At 38.6% G+C, this 19,933-nt stretch overlaps 1 protein-coding gene and 1 non-coding gene across 2 annotated transcripts in view; both read right to left on the reverse strand.

Moving 5' to 3' along the window:
• Positions 1–2,184: 2,184 nt before the first annotated feature.
• Trnas-cga (transfer RNA serine (anticodon CGA)) lies at positions 2,185–2,259 on the reverse strand. The gene has a single exon. It is a non-coding gene; the product is annotated as a tRNA-Ser (tRNA).
• An 11,204-nt stretch (positions 2,260–13,463) lies between these two features.
• The window catches only part of LOC126291991 (protein roadkill-like), a 28,230-nt gene continuing 21,760 nt past the window's right edge, over positions 13,464–19,933 (reverse strand). The window contains exon 3 of the mRNA XM_049985763.1: positions 13,464–16,182. Within this exon, the coding sequence (XP_049841720.1) occupies positions 15,117–16,182 (1,066 nt within the window). The 3' untranslated portion in view covers positions 13,464–15,116. The remainder of the gene's footprint in view (positions 16,183–19,933) is intronic.

The raw sequence follows: 19,933 nt of genomic DNA on the forward strand, positions 1-19,933 counted from the left end.
GGAATGACTACAAATACTGGGTGATCAAAAAGTCAGTATAAATTTGAAAACTTAATAAACCACAGAATAATGTAGATAGAGAGGTAAAAATTGACACACATGCTTGAAATGACATGGGGTTTCATTAGAACAAAAAAAAAAAAAAAAAAAAAACAATGTTCACAAAATATCAGACAGATGGCGCTGGACAGCTACCGTGACGGTTGAGAGGTACGCTGATATGTTACAGAATCACATCATACCTAGCCTGGCTGCTAAACGCCTGCCGAAACGTAAGATGTTTATGCAGGATAGCGCTCCACCCCATATTGCTAGACGCTTGAAAGATCTCTTTCGCGTTTGGTGATGATCGTGTGCTCAGCTGCCACTTTTGTCATGCTTAGCCTCCCAGGTCCCCAGACCTCAGTCCATGCAGTTATTGATTTTGGGGTTACCTGAAGTTGCAAGTATATCGTGATCGACCAGATGCTGATGACAACATCCGACACCAATGCCTCACCATAACTCCAGACATGCTTTACAGTGCTGTTCACAATATTATTCCTCGACAACAGTTATTGTTGAGGAATGATGGTGGACATACTGAGGATTTCCTGTAAAGAACATCATCTTTGCTTTGTCTTACTTTGTTATGCCAATTATTGCTATTCTGATCAGGTGAAGCGCTATCTGTCGGACATTTTTTGAACTTTTGTATTTTTTTGGTTCTAATAAAACCCCATGTCATTCCAAGCATGTGTGTCAATTTGTACCTCTCTATCTACATTATTCCACTATTTACTCAGTTTTCAAATTTATACTGACTTTTTGATCACTCGGTATTTGTAGTCATTCCTCTGCATTTATTGGCTGTTAAAAGTACTTGATCATGTAAAAAAAAAACGCTCATATTTAATTTATTGATGAGATACTCAAATGCTCCTCTGTTGATTCACGTGTATACAGTTCGTGATTACGTGTTAGGAAAAGGTCTTGGGTTCGATTTGGTGCTTGGCTGGCTGCCCGCCTAGAAACATGTGTGCCACTGCCTATTGTGCATCATAGGTAGAAGAGAACTTCTCAGCCTCGCCGCCGTCACTGGCCAGCCAACGGACCGTCTCCACCTGCTGAGGTGGACGCTGAGCGAGCTGCACCACGCTGCCCTGGTGAGTACAAACTTTTGTTCTTGATTCTGTTTTTGTGTTAATTTGGATCTAAAATGGCTCAACTGAACAGAAGTAACACGGTATCATGCATATTCAACCAAAACTTTGAAAGACCATCCTCTTTTGACGTTCATAACTGGATTATAGATGATGTTGGTGTGCCTCTGGAAAATATAACTGGTGTTCAGCTAGACTTTTTGATAAATACTTTGTTCTTGAAAATAGATAACTCGGGAGTAATTGACTGGATAACAAAGACAAACAGTGGATGTGAGCACGGGGCTCACAACATCACAGCAAGCAGAACAAGAGTGTAAGAAAGTTAGTGGACATGACTTCTACCGCCAACTCAACCCCCAAAGGTAATAATGACCGACTATATTTAAGCTACATACAGTGCATATGAAATAGTAGAACCAGGAAATCCAAATCAATATTGTAACCATCTCGACGAAACCCACCCTTTTGTTAATTGTCAATTGCCCCCCCTCCCCCACCCCAACCTGAAATTAACTAACAAATTTCGGTGGATACATTTACACAAAATGTTTAAGGAAACTCTTAAACAGGCAGTATGTATCGGAAACTCAATGTCTCCATGAATATTCATCTTAATGGCTGTGTAGTGTTGAAATGTGTTGTTTCCCCCTCCCTACAACAGATTTTATGGCTGACCAATAACCTTCTATACTATTGGTACAATCCTCAGCTGAAGATCTGAATTCAATTATGATTGATGAGAAGATGCTGAAAACCCCTATTCCCCAAATCCGTATATGAAGAAATATATCAGAAATAACTACAGAATCCTCTGCAACATGACCTTCAATTAATTTCACCAACACTTCCTTCGTTCAGTTAGGCAATACTTCAAAAGCTACATCATCACATTCTGGTCCTGAAATTACAGCCCATCAAACCCATAATCCCCTCTGTTGTACTTGATTTTTCCAAACTAACAGTATGTAATTTTTGTTATATCCCTCAAGGCCAGCTTCAGTTTCTCAAATCATGAAACTTCCTGACAGATTAAAGCTGTATGCCCGACCGAGACTTGAACTCGGGACCTTTGCCTTTCGCGGGCAAGTGCTCTACCAACTGAGCTACCGAAGCACGACTCACACCTGGTACTCACAGCTTTACTTCTGCCAGCTCCCGAGTTCGAGTCTCGGTCCGGCACACAGCTTTAATCTGCCAAGATGTTTCATATCAGTGCACGCTCTGCTGCAGAGTGAAAATCTCATTCTGTTCTCAAATCATGTTCCTCGTCTAATTGAGTGCCACAGTTGCTCCTTGTTACACCTTGATATGAATAAGTTATGAATACAATGAGTAGACAAGCTTATCATGGGATTATGTTCAGTGCACTCATGATATTGAATTTAATTAGCAAGAAGACCAGACATTTGCAAAAATTGAATGGTTGCCATTCACAGAAAGCCTGCTTTAAGTATTCCTTATTTGTGGGAATAGATAAATTCATACCTACAAACAAAACTAAAAAAACTAAAAATTCTTCTAAATGAAAAACTATTCTCCCAAATTATCTCAAACTCACCAAGACTGAACTTAAGAACCAAGTGGATTGGAAAGAACCAATTATTTATATAAATTCAAATGAAAAAAAAAAAAAAAAAATCTTGCGTGACCTCTACTGCTGTCTTTAAAAAATACGCTCATTTATTTCAATGTACAATGGTGGTGCTTATCCACAGCAGATAACCAATTTATGATCTATGAGCAGATAACCGATTTATGATCTATGAATAACCTATGACTTCATTGGTCAAAGCCAACAGGTTGTATCCCATTCTTCAGTTGACCCTCTACTACCCAGTGCTAGTAGCACAATCGAAAATGTTTGTTTGTAGTAAATGTAAAATAGTAATCCACTGTGTGGCGGCGCCACAATTTCTGTATGTTTGCAATCTATGGCACCCAACCAGTTCGGAAAATGCCACCTGTGCAAGAATTCTTCTGCAGCTCGTGTCCAGCACTTCTCAGTTGGTTTGCGCATTATTTTAGTCATTATAATATCAAGAATAGCTTGGCAAATTTCCTTGACAATATTGTTCAATGATTTTCCAGTTGCGAGATACCTGCAAATTTTGAAGAAATGGTATTCAAGCATACTATTTATTAACATGGATTCTTACAAAACATATTAAGAAATAAGTTACCATTTGGTTTATATAAACTATATTAGGAAATGCAGTAGGTTTCAAGTAGTTTTCATTTTCTCTTATAGTTTCCTATGCGTACTGCAGTTTTGAAAAGTATCTGAGACTGAATTGTACATTTCAGTAATTGTCTTAAGTGTGTTATGGTAATTGGTTGCAAGAAACAATTTTTCCGTCCTGTGCCTTTGATGTGTACTTGTGGTGAATAAAATTACAATTCCTTACTTTTATTTCAGGTTCTGATGCACGTTGAGGTGGACTTAACTAAGGGACCAATACAGATAAATACTGAACAAAAAAATCAAAACTGGACAGGCAGCAAGCAACAAAAGTGAATGGAAATATGAGAATACAATGAACTATATAAAGCCATGTTTTAGGGCGAAGGAGAGGGTGAGACAAAATCCAAAGCAATACTGATGATAAGCCAACTTTTGAAGAAGAAAGGGTGCAAAAAAGGGCAGCTCATTTTGTATTATCACGTAATAGGGGAGAGAGTGTGGCAGATATGATACACGAGTTGGGATGGAAGTCATTAAAGCAAAGACGTTTTTCATCACGGCGAGATCTTTTTACGAAATTTCAGTCACCAACTTTCTCTTCTGAATGCAAAAATATTTTGTTGAGCCCAACCTACATAGGTAGGAATGATCATCAAAATAAAATAAGAGGAATCAGAGCTCGAACAGAAAGGTTTATGAGTTCGTTTTTCCCGCGCGCTGTTCGGGAGTGGAATGGTAGTGAGGTAGTATGATTGTGGTTCGATGAACCCTCTGCCAAGCACTTAAATGTGAATTGCAGAGTAATCATGTAGATGTAGATGTAGATAACTTCTGAATGGCTTGTGTTAGGACGTTCAAACTGGTCTGTTGGACATGGGGCTTGTTAGGGATTAGTATGCGCTGTATGGTTTGGTTTAGCGAAGGATCTAACTTTCACTTGCATGGGTTCGTCTATATGCAAAATTGGCGCATTTTGGTGACTGAGAATCCGCATTTCGCAATTTGTACCGGAACACGAGAACAATATTCGGGGAAATCAGACTCAAAATGGCAAGGTTTGCTGGACATGTAGTTAGGATGAGTATGGACAGAATGATGAAGAGAGTGTGGGAAACAACAGGGGAAAGACAGGAACCAAGCGGGTTGTTGAACTTCGGAAGAACTGAAACATCCTGACAGATTAAAACTGTCCATCACGCTGATAAACGCAGATTACAAAACAGCAGCGTGATGCGTGATGGAAACTAAAAACAGTCATGGCAAAAATAATAAGCCATCATCAGACATGTGCCTTACCGGGGAGAACAATATTCAAGGCCATAGGTGAATACAGAGACTTCATCGGCATTACTGTAGTAAATTCTTTACAGACGAATGGAAAAACTGGTAGAAGCCGACCTCAGGGAAGTTCAGTTTGGATTCCGTGGAAATACTGGAACATCTGAGGCAATACTGACCTTATGACTTATCTTAGAAGAAAGATTAAGGAGAGGCAAACCTACGTTCCTAGCATTTGTAGACTTAGAGAAAGCTTTTGACAATGTTGACAGGAATACTCTTTTTCAAATTCTAAAGGTGGCAGGGGTACAATACAGGGAGTGAAAGGCTATTTACAATTTGTACAGTAACCAGATGGCAGTTATAAGAGTCAGGGGGTATGAAAGCGAAGCAGTTGTTGGGAAGGGAGTGAGACAGGGTTGTAGCCTCTCCCCGATGTTATTCAATCTGTATATTGAGCAAGCAGTATAGGAAACAAAAGAAAAATTGGAGTAGCTATTAAAATCCATGGAGAAGAAATAAAAACTTTGAGGCTCGCCAATGACATTGTAATTCTGTCAGAGACAGCAAAGGACTTGGAAGAGCAGTTGAATGGAATGGATAGGTTCTTGAAAGGCGGATATAAGATGAACATCAACAAAAGCAAAATGAGGATAATGGAATGTAGTCGAATTAAGTTGGGTGAAGCTGTGGGAATTAGATTAGGAAATGAGACACTTAAAGTAGTAAAGGAGTTTTGCCATTTGGGTAGCAAAATTACTGATGATGGTCGAAGTAGAGAGGATATAAAATGTAGACTGGCAATGGCAAGGAAAGTGTTTCTGAAGAAGAGAAATTTGTTGACATCGAGTATAGATTTAAGTGTCAGGAAGTCATTTCTGAAAGTATTTGTATGGAGTGTAGCCATGTATGGAAGTGAAACGTGGACGATAAATAGTCTAGACAAGAAGAGAATAGAAGCTTTCGAAATGTGGTGCTACAGAAGAATGCTGAAGATTAGATGGGTAGATCACATAACTAATGAGGAGGTATTTAATAGAATTGGGGAGAAGAGGAGCTTGTGGCACAACTTGACTAGAAGAAGGGACTGGTTGGTAGGACCTGTTCTGAGGCATCAAAGGATCACCAATTTAGTATTGGAGGGCAGCGTGGAGGGTAAAAATCGTAGAGGGAGACCAAGAGATGAATACACATAGCAGATTCAGAAGGATGTAGGTTGCCGTAGGTACTGGGAGATGAAGAAGCTTGCACAGGATAGAGTAGCATGGAGAGCTGCATCAAACCAGTCTCTGGACTGAAGACCACAACAACAAACAACATAATATAACAACCATTTTTAACTCTACAATGTAATATCAAGGTGTAATTGCCAGCATGTGGTCATTTTTTATGTGGTTTCACTAATTATCCCTAATGCTGATAAAGCATTTATAACATTATTTGGCAAACAAAAGCTTGAAGGGAACATAATATGTACAGTGCACAGCAGCAGCCTAATTTATTGTTAATTAGCTCCTTGCATTGTCTGTGGAACAGTTTTAAAAAAATCAGTTGTCAATGTGTGTTTTGACTAGCTAATTCCCGTACAGGAAAATCACTTGCAACATTTAGCAGCGAAACACAAAGCTACACAGTACCAAGCTTATTTGTTAAGCAGTTATCTGAATTCTGTGTGGAACAGTTTTCCAAACATCTGTGGTAAGCCTGTGTTTCAAGAGATAATCCAAGTACATGTGAGACATTTGGCAACATTTATCAAGTACAAACAAAACTTGAAAGGAAATGAATATGTACATTACACAGTAGCAAGCTTATTTATTGCTAAGCAGCTCTCTGCATTGTGCGTGAAACAGTTTTTCAAACATCAGAGGTCAATATGTGGTTTCACTAGCTGACCCCACCACAGGTGAGCCACTTGATCTTTACTGAGGGAGACATGACTCTTAAGTAAAGAATTGCCATGGACTGGTGACCAAACTTACCTTAAACAAATGATCAATTTCTCACGAGGCGTGATGGCACCTCATAATACTGTGTCCATTTTGATAGTTCAGTGTTCAGTTTCACATAACAAATGGAAGTGTTTTGACATTCTTAAATATTTATAAAATGTTATTTATAAAAATTAATTCTTCGTTGAGCTCCTTATAGAGCACATGAAATTCCCCTTCTGTACCACACAATGACACCATTTTTCACTTCCACTCTCTTCTTTTGCGTTGTTTCTCATTTCTTTCTTCCTTTTCCAGTGTATAAGCTATTGCCACAAGCTGCACCCTGTTGAGTCCGATAAATGACATTTTATTGCAAATGTGGACCAAACACACACATAGCAACTGTCTCTTGTCTGTATTTCACTCACAGAAACAGTTGAGAATCATTCTGCAAACTCCACAGTTCTGATGAAACAACACAGTTGAAACGAGGCATGCGAATTGTGATCACATAACTTGACATGATTAACAGTGTGAATACACCTTGACAGGATTGCGCCATAATATAATGAACAGTGTGAATTGGCCTTTACAGACCTGAAGTTTGTACCGTTTTATTCAGTTTCTTATAAGATTTAATTCTTGAAATTTCGCAACCGAAAATTATTTTTGTTTTGAAAAATATAGCCCAGTGACGTGTCAGTCATGTGCTGTTTGTTAATCTGTGCGCCAAATTTCATGATGGTGTATGAAGGGGAACATGCTGAAGTAAATTTTGTTTAACTGGAATTTACTTTGCCAACTATAGAAATGTATGCTATTGAGCCATGATTTAAGTTTTGCTTAAAAGGTTTTTCTGAATTCTTCTTGCAGCTCTCTAACATCATTTTCAGTGAAGAACTAGGATTTTACTGATGTATTGAATTTCATTCAATATAATTAAGATTTTTTGTTGTTAACTTTGGTATTGATGGTGCCATTGTATCTTAACTTTATGTTAATATTAACGAGTATATTTGTGTTGAACTTATGTTCATTATTTAGTTACAGCTGTTTTTTAATGTTTTGACTAATAATCATTTGCATGTAAAGTTGGGTAATATCAGGGTGCAATAATAATAAACTTAAGTACTTCCAGGCTCAAGGCAGGTTGCACATTAAAGAAAATTTGGTGAAAACTGAGAATACAATACAATACCACAGTCCCTGTGTTATTCTGAATTACAATGCAAGCTTCCTTTGGACATGCATGCATGTCTGAAAGAACATTGCATCATAATCCATATTAACACAGGCACTGCAATATTGTATTTATCTGCCGACACTGGGCAAGCGACTTACAAATAAAATGCCTCACCTGTACAGGAATATATGTAATGGATGTAAAAGTACAGGTTGTAGACACTTGGTTGATGACATGTGGAAGTTTCAGTTTGGCTGGGAGTCATGCATGGATAGCCAAGTGATAAGCAGGAAATCCACATTTGGGTCCCAGTGTGGCACAAATTTTCATTGTTGTCATTTCATCATTCAGCTGATAGTTGTCCATACTCAAAACTGTGAATACACTTCATGTCGCAGTGAGAATGGTCTTTCATACTGTGTGTTGTGATGTATGAAGGGCATTAAATAAGTGATGGAACACTTTTTTTTCTGAAAATAATTTGGTTTTATTCTGGATTCTAACACACCACATTATTCCCCACTCTTTTGGCTACAAAACCCTAATTTTCAACATAATCTCTGTTCAATTTGCTGACTGTGTACCATGTTACTGGAAGAGCCTGTAAGTCTGTGTGGTAGCACTCTACTGGTCAGCTTCAGAACAACTGCATCAATTACCTTATCCACGCACTGATTCCTGCAAAGTTCATTCTTCATTGGGCCAAACAGATGGAAGTTGGAAGGTGCAAAATCCGGGGCTGTAAAATGGTTGAGGAAAAACAGTTCAGTGTAGTTCTGTGAGCTCCTCTTGGGAGTGTAGACTTGTGTGAGGCCTTGTATTGTCATGGAGAAGGAGAAGATCATTTGCATTTTTGTGACAACCAACACGCTGAATGCATTTCTTCAATTTCCTGAGGTCAGCACAGTATACTTCCCAGTTGATCGTTACAATTTAAGGGAGGACATCAAACAGAATAATCCCTTCAGAAGATGTTTTCCATGTCTTTACCAAGTGGGGGTGTGGCTTTGAACATTTTCTTTGGAGAAGAAGTGGTGTGCATCACTCTCTGGATTGCTGTCTTGTTTCTGGTCAAAGTGACAAACTGATATTTCAATGACTGTGATGATGTTAGACAAAAAATTGAAAAAATTGTCACGATTAACCTTGTAATGTGCAAGCAATTCTGCACAGATTGCCTGTCATTGGCTATTTATTGTCTTCTGTTAGGCAGTGAAGAACCCAGTGGGTACACACCACTGAGAACCCTAACTGGTAGATGAGTGTGCCAACACTACCAACAGACATCCAGTTGTACAGCAAGGAGTTTGAGTGTGATCAGTCAATCACCTCAAATGAGAGTGTCCATACACTCCAACATTGCAGGAGTCAGAGCTGTGTGTGTTCGGCCAGGATGTGGGTAGATCTGACAGGTCTGGGTGAGCCAGGTGCGATGATGACAGACACCTCATGCAATGACTTGCTGTACTTTTGTTCACTACCCAGTCTGCACAGACATTCTGCAAGCACCTATGAATGTCTGATGGTCTGGGTTTTCACCAAAACAAACTCGATGACAGCTGTCTGCTGGAACTCAGCTCCATTACAGACATTATTCTGAAGGCTATGTATAGTGACACTGTAGGGTAGACAACATTCCATTAGAACTACTGACAGCCTTGGGAGAGCCAGTCCTGACAAAACTCTACTGTCTGGTGAGCAGTATGTATGAGACAGGCAAAATACCCTCAGACTTCAAGAAGAATATAATAATTCCAATCCCAAAGAAAGCAGTTGTTGACAGAATATCAAGACCTCAGATGGAAACCCAGTTCTAAGCAAGGAAGGGAAAGCAAAGAGGTGGAAGGCGTATATAGAGGGCCTATACAAGGGTGATGTACTTGAGGACAATATTATGGAAATGGAAGAGGATGTAGATGAAGATGAAATGGGAGATATGATACTGCATGAAGAGCTTGACAGAGCACTGAAAGACCTGAGTCGAAACAAGGCCCCCGGAGTAGACAACATTCCATTAAAACTACTGACAGCTTTGGGACAGCCAGTCATCACAAAACTCTACTGTCTGGTGAGCAGGATATATGAGACAGGTGAAGTACCCTCAGACTTCAAGCAGAATATAATAATTCCAATCCCAAAGGAAGCAGGTGTTGACAGATGTGAAAATTACTGAACTATCAGTTTAATAAGTCACGGCATCTTAGAAGAAAGATTAAGGAAAGGCAAACCTACATTTCTAGCATTTGTAGACTTAAAGAAAGTTTTTGACAATGTTGATTGGAATACTCTCTTTCAAATTCTGAAGGTGGCAGGGGTAAAATACAGGGAGCTAAAGGCTATTTACAATTTGTACAGATAGCAGATGGCAGTTACAAGAGTCGAGGGGTATGAAAGGGAAGCAGTGGTTGGGGAGGGAGTGAGACAGGGTTGTAGCCTATCCCCAATGTTATTCAATCTATATATTGAGCAAGAAATAAAAGAAACAAAAAAAGTTTGGAGTAGGTATTAAAATCCATGGAGAAGAAATAAAAACTTTGAGGTTTGCCGATGACAATGTAATTCTGTTAGAGACAGCAAAGGACTTGGAAGAGCAGTTGAATGGAATGGACACTGTCTTGAAAGTAGGATATAAGATGAACATCAACAAAAGCAAAACAAGGATAATGGAATGTAGTCAAATTAAGTTGGGTGATGCTGAGGGAAATAGATTAGGAAATGAGACACTTAAAGAAGTAAAGGAGTTTTGCTATTTGGGGAGCAAAATAACTGATGATGGTCGAAGTAGAGAGGATATAAAATGTAGACTGGCAATGGCAAGGAAAGCGTTTCTGAAGAAGAAAAATTTGTTAACATCGAGTATAGATTTAAATCTCAGGAAGTCGGTTCTTAAAGTATTTGTATGGAGTGTAGCCATGTATGGAAGTGAAACGTGGACGATAAATAGTCTAGACAAGAAGAGAATAGAAGCTTTCGAAATGTGGTGCTACAGAAGAATGCTGAAGATTAGATGGGTAGATCACATAACTAATGAGGAGGTATTTAATAGAATTGGGGAGAAGAGGAGCTTGTGGCACAACTTGACTAGAAGAAGGGACTGGTTGGTAGGACCTGTTCTGAGGCATCAAAGGATCACCAATTTAGTATTGGAGGGCAGTGTGGAGGGTAAAAATCGTAGAGGGAGACCAAGAGATGAATACACTAAGCAGATTCAGAAGGATGTAGGTTGCCATAGGTACTGGGAGATGAAGAAGCTTGCACAGGATAGAGTAGCATGGAGAGATGCATCAAACAAGTCTCAGGACTGGAGACCACAACAACAACAACAACAACAACAACATGTATAGTGCTGCCACCTACTGGAATGCCATGAAACTATAGGGGCAGAATGCCCCACAACAAATTCCACAATTGTTTTAAATTATTTTTTTAATGGAAATTTGCCAAGAAAAAGGATGTTTTGCACTAGTCACTTAACATTCCTTGTACTTGTGTTACATAGAGAAGCATTTTCAAGCAATACTATTTTTTGTCATCTCAAAATAAGTTATTTCTTGTTACATCAAAACAGAGGAGCTCAGTGGGTAAAAGACCCTATGAATCCAAAAATATAGGGTTTGATCCTAGAGTTTTTTGTGTTACCTATCAACTTTTTTCAACTCTGGCAATGATTTCATGAAGAAGTAATTCTATGTTTTCATGATGAAATGAAGATGAGGTTTGTCAGTTTTATATAAAAATTGAGAACCGAAAGATCCCGCTCCCCAAAAAAAAGGCCCTGCATTGTTATAGAGAAATCCTGGACAGGTATCTGGCCTATGTACGGTTTGAAAAGTAATTTGTACAGTATTTAGCAATGCCTGAGATATTCCCCAGGAAGTAACTGAGCATTGCTTCTCATGTTTGCATAAATTTTCATTTTAAGTGAATAACTTAGGATGTCATTGACAAGAGAAACTGACAGGCAATATTTTTGCTCTTCATTTCTGAATAATGTATGTGCATTTTGAGTCTATTGTGATACACAGGAGGAAGATGCTTAATGCTGTCCCTACAATAAGTAGAGAATGTCCAAGTGGGGAAAGCCATTTGAAGGGTATGACTACAACTTGTTTACTGTCAGAAAAAAGGGAACTTTAAGTTGGATGAGTACAAATGGCATGTCTGTTGATATCCTGAGAGAGAGAGACAGACACTTTTGCTGTAGTTTACACAGTTAAAATAGTGTACCTTCAATTACCTTTCACTTTGATGAGTTTGCAGCCAGTATCATTCTATTATACAATCTAGGTGTGTGGAGTAATGGGGTAATATAACTGAAACAGCCCCTCTCTCTTTCTCAATTCCAATTTTTATGAAGAAACTAAGGACTGTTGTAATGCATTTAGTAACTCAACCATGTAATGCAATATTTGTTCTTCTGTGAATAACAATCAAACACACAAGTGAAATATTGTCAAACCAAAAACACAGTTAATAACTTTACTGCCAAGGGTCTTCAGGTATTGCTTTAAGGAGCAAGAATGGCACTAATGCAGTCAGTCAGCAAATGGTGGTAGTCTGGCAAATTGGAAAGTCCTTCCACATCATTTTGTTGTCAGATACAAGCAGATTACGAAAATGCAAGGGGAAAAACAGCTGTCCACTGCTCACCTACAAAAATGGTTCACTGGAAAATCTTCAAAAAATTTAAAAGAGCTCACAAGCATTGCAACAGTGACAGTGGTAAAACAATGTACTCTAGGCATAAGTCCACAAAACTGACTTCAATGAAACAGGAATTGGTCTGATTTTATAAAGTATTCTGTTGAATGACAGGAACTGTTTGCCATATCTCCAACCAATAAAACTGATGCCCAATGTGCTTACATTACTTTTCACATTCTGAAGTCAGATTTGAGGCTTTGGATGCATCCTTTTTGTACTTACTTCATTGTGTAATAGCAAATGTTTGCACGAATTGAGGACTGTAGCTCAGTCTGTATTTTTGGAGATTTAATTTGTGTGAAGTTCATTTGGAATTTTAACTCTGAGTGGGCTCTTCTTCCACTTGGAAAAAGTGTGAATGCAACATTGCAACAAGGCTATTATAAAAAAGATAAGACCTTTTCTCACTTGATTCAGAAGAAGAATTTATTTAATTAGGCTTGCTCCAGGAAGATTCTGCAGTCATTATTTAAAAAATGAATTTCCCAACTGTGTATTCTGTCATGAAGTCTGTCTGACAACATGAAACACAAAGTGTTCATATAGAAGTTTAAGTAGCGTTTCTGGCATCTGGTTTTTGCAGTTTAAGAAAACTATTTGCTCTGAGAACCACAGAGTATATGCCAAAACTATCTTGAAGATGAGGTAGCTCAAACAAATGACAGAACTTCAAAACACTGACTCCCATTGGATCTGAATGGCCACAGTGCACACTGCCAGAATATTCTTTCCTATGCATCTGTGTTTAACATTATATCTAGGAAAAATGAAGTCATATAGAAGGTTTGTTGGCAAAGTGTCATGATATTTTTCATTAAATTGTAAAGAACCAATCCTTTCAATACTAAATTATAATGCTACATTGTAAGTTGAAATGGATGACTTCTGTACCATTCAACTCAAACAAAAGCAGAAAATAGAATAAATAAAGGCAAGGTGTGACAATTTTGCTATCCAACAGCTGGGACTAATGTGTACAGCTTTATAACTGGTTGCAATAACCGAAAAAGGTGTTTCACTAAACAAACAAACAAAAATTTGTTTAATATGTGACAAATTTATCTTAATATGCAACATAATGACAGTACTAACATTTTTCAGGACATTGAATTGGTCCAACTTAACAAAATACTAGACACATTTTCAGTTTTCATTGCTATATTCAACAATATTTCTTCCTAATTACTGGGTTTGAATATAATATTAATGTCTCAGATGTTGCTTAAATGTTTGTCTAAAATTCATTTACAATATTTAAAAAAATTCATGTCCATAGTTTTCAAGAAAATCTATAGTTCACTATATCTCTAAGTTTCAGCATGCACAGAGGTGCAAAACCATAAGGTATAAATATCAGACATGCAGAACAAGAATTCTGTCCACAACATCTCCTGCAGCTCAAATCACTTGAGTTTGAGATGGTGTATTTCAGCCTGTGTAGTGCTTAGTGTGTTTTGAGTGTTACTACTTTGCTGCTATGGACAGATCATTTTCAAAAGTACTGTGAAACTTTGTATAACTGTTTTATAGACATCTTAACAATTTGATACCAGTAACTGAAGTTGGCTTCAAGATGTGAAGCACAATGGTACTGTGCTTTTGCGTTACAGTATTAATTCATATTCTACTTCTTTGTTTGTTTTGGTAACATGATAAGAAGTGACAGCATACACAATAACTTTTACATTTTCTATTGCACTTATTCATATTGTCAAATGTGTGCTCTAATTAATTATGTTATAATGACAATGTAGAAGCCTTTGACGGGTCATGAAGAAACTACAAATTTGAAATTACAAAACTGATAGAGTAAATGTGGTAAGTGATCTGAACTACCTGCTTGTACATCATTATTTTAAGTTTTTCTTTATTTACCATCCTGCTTTTACAGACAAGTAAAATATCTATGACATTTTTTCACTGTCTCATCAGCAAAATAACACCATACAACATGAAAAAAAGTTCAAATTTTGGAGAAATAAAACAAGTGATAGCTTTTTTTAAAGGTTTTCATATTGTTGATTCTGTTCCAATTAATTATGTTCCAGTGAGACTCTGTAGGAAAGCTTCTCATGCAGAAATACTTATATACATACGAGGGTTTGAAAACCTGCATAAATAGGAAGAAATTAAACAGAACTGTGCATAAACTTTATCTGCATGTTAACATAGCACCTATGTATATACACTGACTGGCAGTTTACTCAAAAACACTTGCAAATTTATCTAGCACTTGTCTTGTAAACACCTGGCCAAAAAATCACAGAAATTATCTCTACAAAACAAGACTTTATAAAACCAAGTCTCGATAGTTTTCAAAATATAAATTATTTCATATCAATATGAAATTTATATTTATACATTCGTTTCACATATTTTTGAAAGAAACTGATTCGCCTTTGATGTACATCTCTTTACATCCACAGCTTCAACAATACCGCAGCACTACTGTTACTAAAACTCAAATGTGCAGAAATGTATATAACACAAAGCGAATACATATAATATTCAAGTTTCACTATTACCTCAAATTGTAGACAAGCAGCATCATCCCTAAATCATGTGACTAGCCAGGTTTGATGTTGAGAAAATACACAGTAGACTATACTTACTCCATAAATATACATACTCTATGGGCAAAACACATATTCACACACATAGTGAATCCAAAACATTTTTAATGCCAGAGTCTACTTTCCAGCTTTTGCTACCATTTGACTGATTTTCTTGATAGCTTCAGGGTGCCTGCGAATGGCTTCAATCCACTCGGTAGTCCCCATCACCTGCTTGAAATGTGATCGGATGAACTCCACAGATGAGTTTAACAATGCATCGCACTGGTTTTCCACAGCACAGACAGCTGTTGTGACGGCATTACCCACAGTGAGCTGCCTGTTGGACAGATGTGCAAGGCACTCCCTCTTCAGGTCACACAGTTCAAATCTGTGGGCTGCTGCCAGTAACTCCACTGTGAAGTCACTCAGATTTTTCACACCCCCAGTGTATATGTAGTGCAGAACGTCAGCCAACACTTCAGGCTTCACATCCAGAACATCCAACTGGCCCATCTTTAACATCTTTGATCCCGGCCGCAGTTTACAGGCGAAGAAGGGACTACGGGCTGCCAGTATCGCTCTGTGTACTCTCATCTCGACAGTCCCGGCACTCAGTTTAAAATCTGCAAAATTTCCTGACTCTAGTAGGGAATGCAGATCCTGTCTGAGATGAGACTGCAGCACTGGCTTAACTGCCACAACGCACTGCTGCACGACACACACAGTACCAATTTCACACTCTACTTTCAACATGTCATTAGTTAAACACCCACATTCAAATTTATCTGACTCTGAACCTTCCTGAAACCAGCAGCTCGGTGATGTTTTGATTATGCATCTCTCTCCTTCTGGGGAAATTACAGAAACACTCAAATCCACCATTACACTCCCACCACCATTATTTTCCAACAGTTGGAAGCACACTTTGTATTCTGTTCCCAATTTATAGAGCCTTACCTCCCACTGAATTGACTCAGGATGGCAGAAACGAGGTGATGCGATAAAATCTCTGTTCTCAGGCCAGTTTGTTAAGCCTGAAATGGTCCAGACATAGACCACTTTCTTTCTTTCACAGCTTGTGTAGCCCAAGTCCCACACAGTATCTGAACTTCCAACACATGCTGATGTGGACTCTGTGACTAGAGAATTCACTGTGCTGGAATCTGATTGTGACCCAGATGTAGCAGGCTGTGAGGAACACCTGTATAGAAAGATAAATAAGCAACCTAACTTTGTGGCCCAGTGATACCACACACATAACAGAGGAATTATCAAACTGAGGCAGTTTTTAAATTCAACATAAGACCGAACAACTTTCCAATAACACATGACTGAATTGTTACTGATATTTACCACAGTTAACAAAACTGTATTTCACTCTCCAAACTTATCTATAACTAGGTAAACAGGTTGCAAGTCAATGTAGAGGGCACAATGGATGGTCCACTGTACAAATATTATCAATTTTCATTCCTATGCCATTTGCATCAAATGTGAGGTTAACATGATGCCATATGCCCAACCACTCATTGCTTACATTCTGAATAAAAACCATCTACAATAGAGGTTTCAGACTTTTATCAAAGAGGAGAGGGGGTACCCTACTGCCCTTGGGGTGGGAAACTACCCCAAAAAGGCAGAAGAATGAGAAACAATCAACGGAGTGTGGTTGCAGACGTCATGTAAACCACTGCATTAAAGGCACAGTGTGTACCATGGTGAGATTTCTCTATTGGCAAAAGAATTTGGATTTGTTCCCCATTTGTATGCCTGGGATGGGAGTGCAAAGTGAGAGGTGAGCATAAGAAAAAGATTTAACAATCAACAGGAGGGGAACATTCTACAAGTTGAAGCATGGAATATTAAAAGCATGTATAAAAGTGAGAAACTTTGAAAAGGGAAATGCAAGGTCTCAGTCAGTTGTGCGTTGATTTTAAATGGTTGATGTATAGTGAGATGCCAAGTCTACACTGGTTCCCTATAACAACAGTTACTTTCTGAAATTTCTGGCCACTGTTTTGTTTTCTCTTGATGATGTGGTCCTGCTATGCAGTGCCACATATTTGACTGCAGACTCCTTTTCCGACTGTAGAGGGCAAAGGCTATAGGAGAGATTCTACATTTTAAACAAATCACTGTGAAATCACAAAAGACAGTTTCTGTAATTCTTCTATATTCAAATAAGTTCTCAACTTGCAACTGCTAATTAACAAAGCTTTTCAGACAACATGTTCATACATGATGACTCAATGCTTCTCCAAAACTACGAGTTCATACTTACTTGAGATAGCATAGCATAGAGTCTATACAGGGTGAAAAGTATTTAAACCGACAAACTCTGGGAAGTGGTAGGGGGCATCAAAACAAATATTTTTCCCTAATGTCATTTTTTCCTATGATGAGTATTTAAACCAGTGGAGGCCATATTACACTCTTCAGTTGTTAGAGGCCGTATTATGTTCTTCAGTTGTTAGAGGGCATATTACACTCTTCAGTTGTAGACAACTGCTGTCCACCAGTGTAGTAGTGAATTGTCTCTGTTTACTAACGGAGCGATACACCTGGAGTGAGTACACTGATATGGTTGGTGTGTACTTCATAGCGCACCACAACGGACGAGCTGCACAGCAGGTTTATCAACAACAATGTCCTAATTGCCGTATCCCACATCATATGACCTTCGCTGCTGTGTACCAATGCCTGTGCGAGACCGGGTCATTTAGCAGATACCTGGACAGGGACACCATCGCACGGTAAGAATGTTGCAATTTGAGGAAGCTGTCGTACAGCATGTGGAGTGGGATCCTTCAATCAGCACTCGTGCAATTGCACGTAACATGGGGATGAATCAGATGAATGTAAGAACATCCTTTGAGAGCATTGTTACATCCATTTCACTTACAGCATGTCCACGACCTAGAACCTGTTTATTATCCACCCAGAGCACAGTTTTCGCAGTAGTACCTGGGACACTGTGAAATGCACCCTACATTTCCATCCTCTGTGTTGTTTATCGATGAAGCAACGTTTGGGCATGATGGAGTCTTCAACATGCACAATTCGCATGTTTGGAGTGAGGATAATCCACATGCCACAGGTACCAGTGCTTATCAAGTGCATTTCTTTATTAACGCGTGGGGCGGTGTTGTTGGGGCCTGTTTAACTGGACCGTATCTGCTACCTAGACCATTAAATGGCAGGCACTATTACAATTTTCTCACCAGAGCATTGCCAGAATTGCTGGAAAATGTCTCGCTCCCTACAAGACAACGCATGTGGTTCCAACATGATGGGGCGCCGGCACATTTAAGTCGCCGTGTGCGTCAGTTCCTGGACTGACAGTTCCCAGAAACATGGATTGGCAGAGGTGGTCCTGTACCGTGGCCTGCTCGATCCCCAGTTATGTCCCCTATAGACTTTTTTGTTGGTTTAATTAATTTGTCGCCAGAGAAATCTTCCTCTACTGGTTTAAATACTCCTCATAGGAAAAAATGACATTAGGGAAAAATACTTGTTTTGATGTCCCCTACAACCTCCCAGAGTTTGTCAGTTTAAATTCTTTTCATCCTGTATAACATCATTCATTTTTCTTTAGTGCTCAACAACTGCCATCAGGTCCCTTTCTTCTTTGGAGTCCACAGCCCCCCAAAGCACAACTGCAAAATGCAAGTGACCCCTCACTCGCCAGTCCTAATCACACATCCATCATCGCTTTCTGTGTTGAACCTGCGTTTTTTGTCCTCATATCTGCACATAAATTCCAACAAACCCAGGCACAGTAGGCACTCTTTATGCTACTACTAATTAAAGTCATGCTTTTCACACACAACTTTCTTCAGTCTAGTAAAAGGGAAGTGAGACGTGTTGCTCTACTTTGTAGCAATATGTACCACTACAAAGGGCATGCTGTAAAGTAATTCCTCCAAACTTTTTATCTGAAAACTTGAAAAGCTTATTAAATAAAACAAATGGTGTTGACATTCTACATCTTTATTCCTAATGTCTACATACTTGCAGGCCTATATTTGCAGGACTCCAAATTGTAGCATGTAACATGGCGGCGTGTAACATATCTGTGTCAGTGTGTGATGAACAGCTAGCTGTAACTGTAGTAAACTTCATCCACACATGTACTACCCTCTCCTTCAGCATGAGAATACCAGACCACACACAGGCGCTGTGATATTTGTGACAATCCTATGCCTTTGTCTCACTGTCATCGATCATCCTCTGTACAGTCCTGACTTGGCCCCATCCAATATTCATCTGTTTCCAAAACTTGATGAACACCTTCAAGGACTTCACTTTGATAATGAGGAAGTGGTGCAAGTGAAGTGGAATGCATGTGAAGTGGAATGGACAGAAGGTAAGAAATACTGGTCAGATGACTGTAAGGGTATATCTAATGCAGCAGAAAATGGTGCAATGCAAGTATGATTTGTCATGAATAGGAAGTTGGGGCACAGAGTGTGTTACTGTGAATAATTTAGTGGTAGGATTATCCTCATCAGAACCAACAGCAAACTAATGCCAACAACAGTAGTTTACTTATGCACACAGATATTAAGTACAGAAGATGAAGATATTGAGATAGTATATGAGGATACTGAATGGGTAACTCAATGGGTAATTCAGTATGTGAAGAGAGATGAAATTTTAATAATCATGGCTGTTTGGGAAGCTTTAGGATATAGGGGATAGAGCAGTGATTGTCAACCTGAGGTTAATTATCACCTGAGGGGTAAATTTTCTGATGGGTACAAACTAAATGATTTGATTCTGTTTCAGCCACAAAAATAAATTATTTTTGAAAGATCATTACTATTACCACAATTTTTTAGTACTGTAATACTGATTATATAAGTTAACAATAGTTAATTTTTCTCAGTTAGTAGCATTAATGTGGCAGAGGTTACAGATTCCTCAAGTAGTCCAACCACTACACACATATG

The sequence above is a fragment of the Schistocerca gregaria genome, chromosome 9 (assembly GCF_023897955.1).
Source record: "Schistocerca gregaria isolate iqSchGreg1 chromosome 9, iqSchGreg1.2, whole genome shotgun sequence".
Taxonomy (NCBI): domain Eukaryota; kingdom Metazoa; phylum Arthropoda; class Insecta; order Orthoptera; family Acrididae; genus Schistocerca; species Schistocerca gregaria.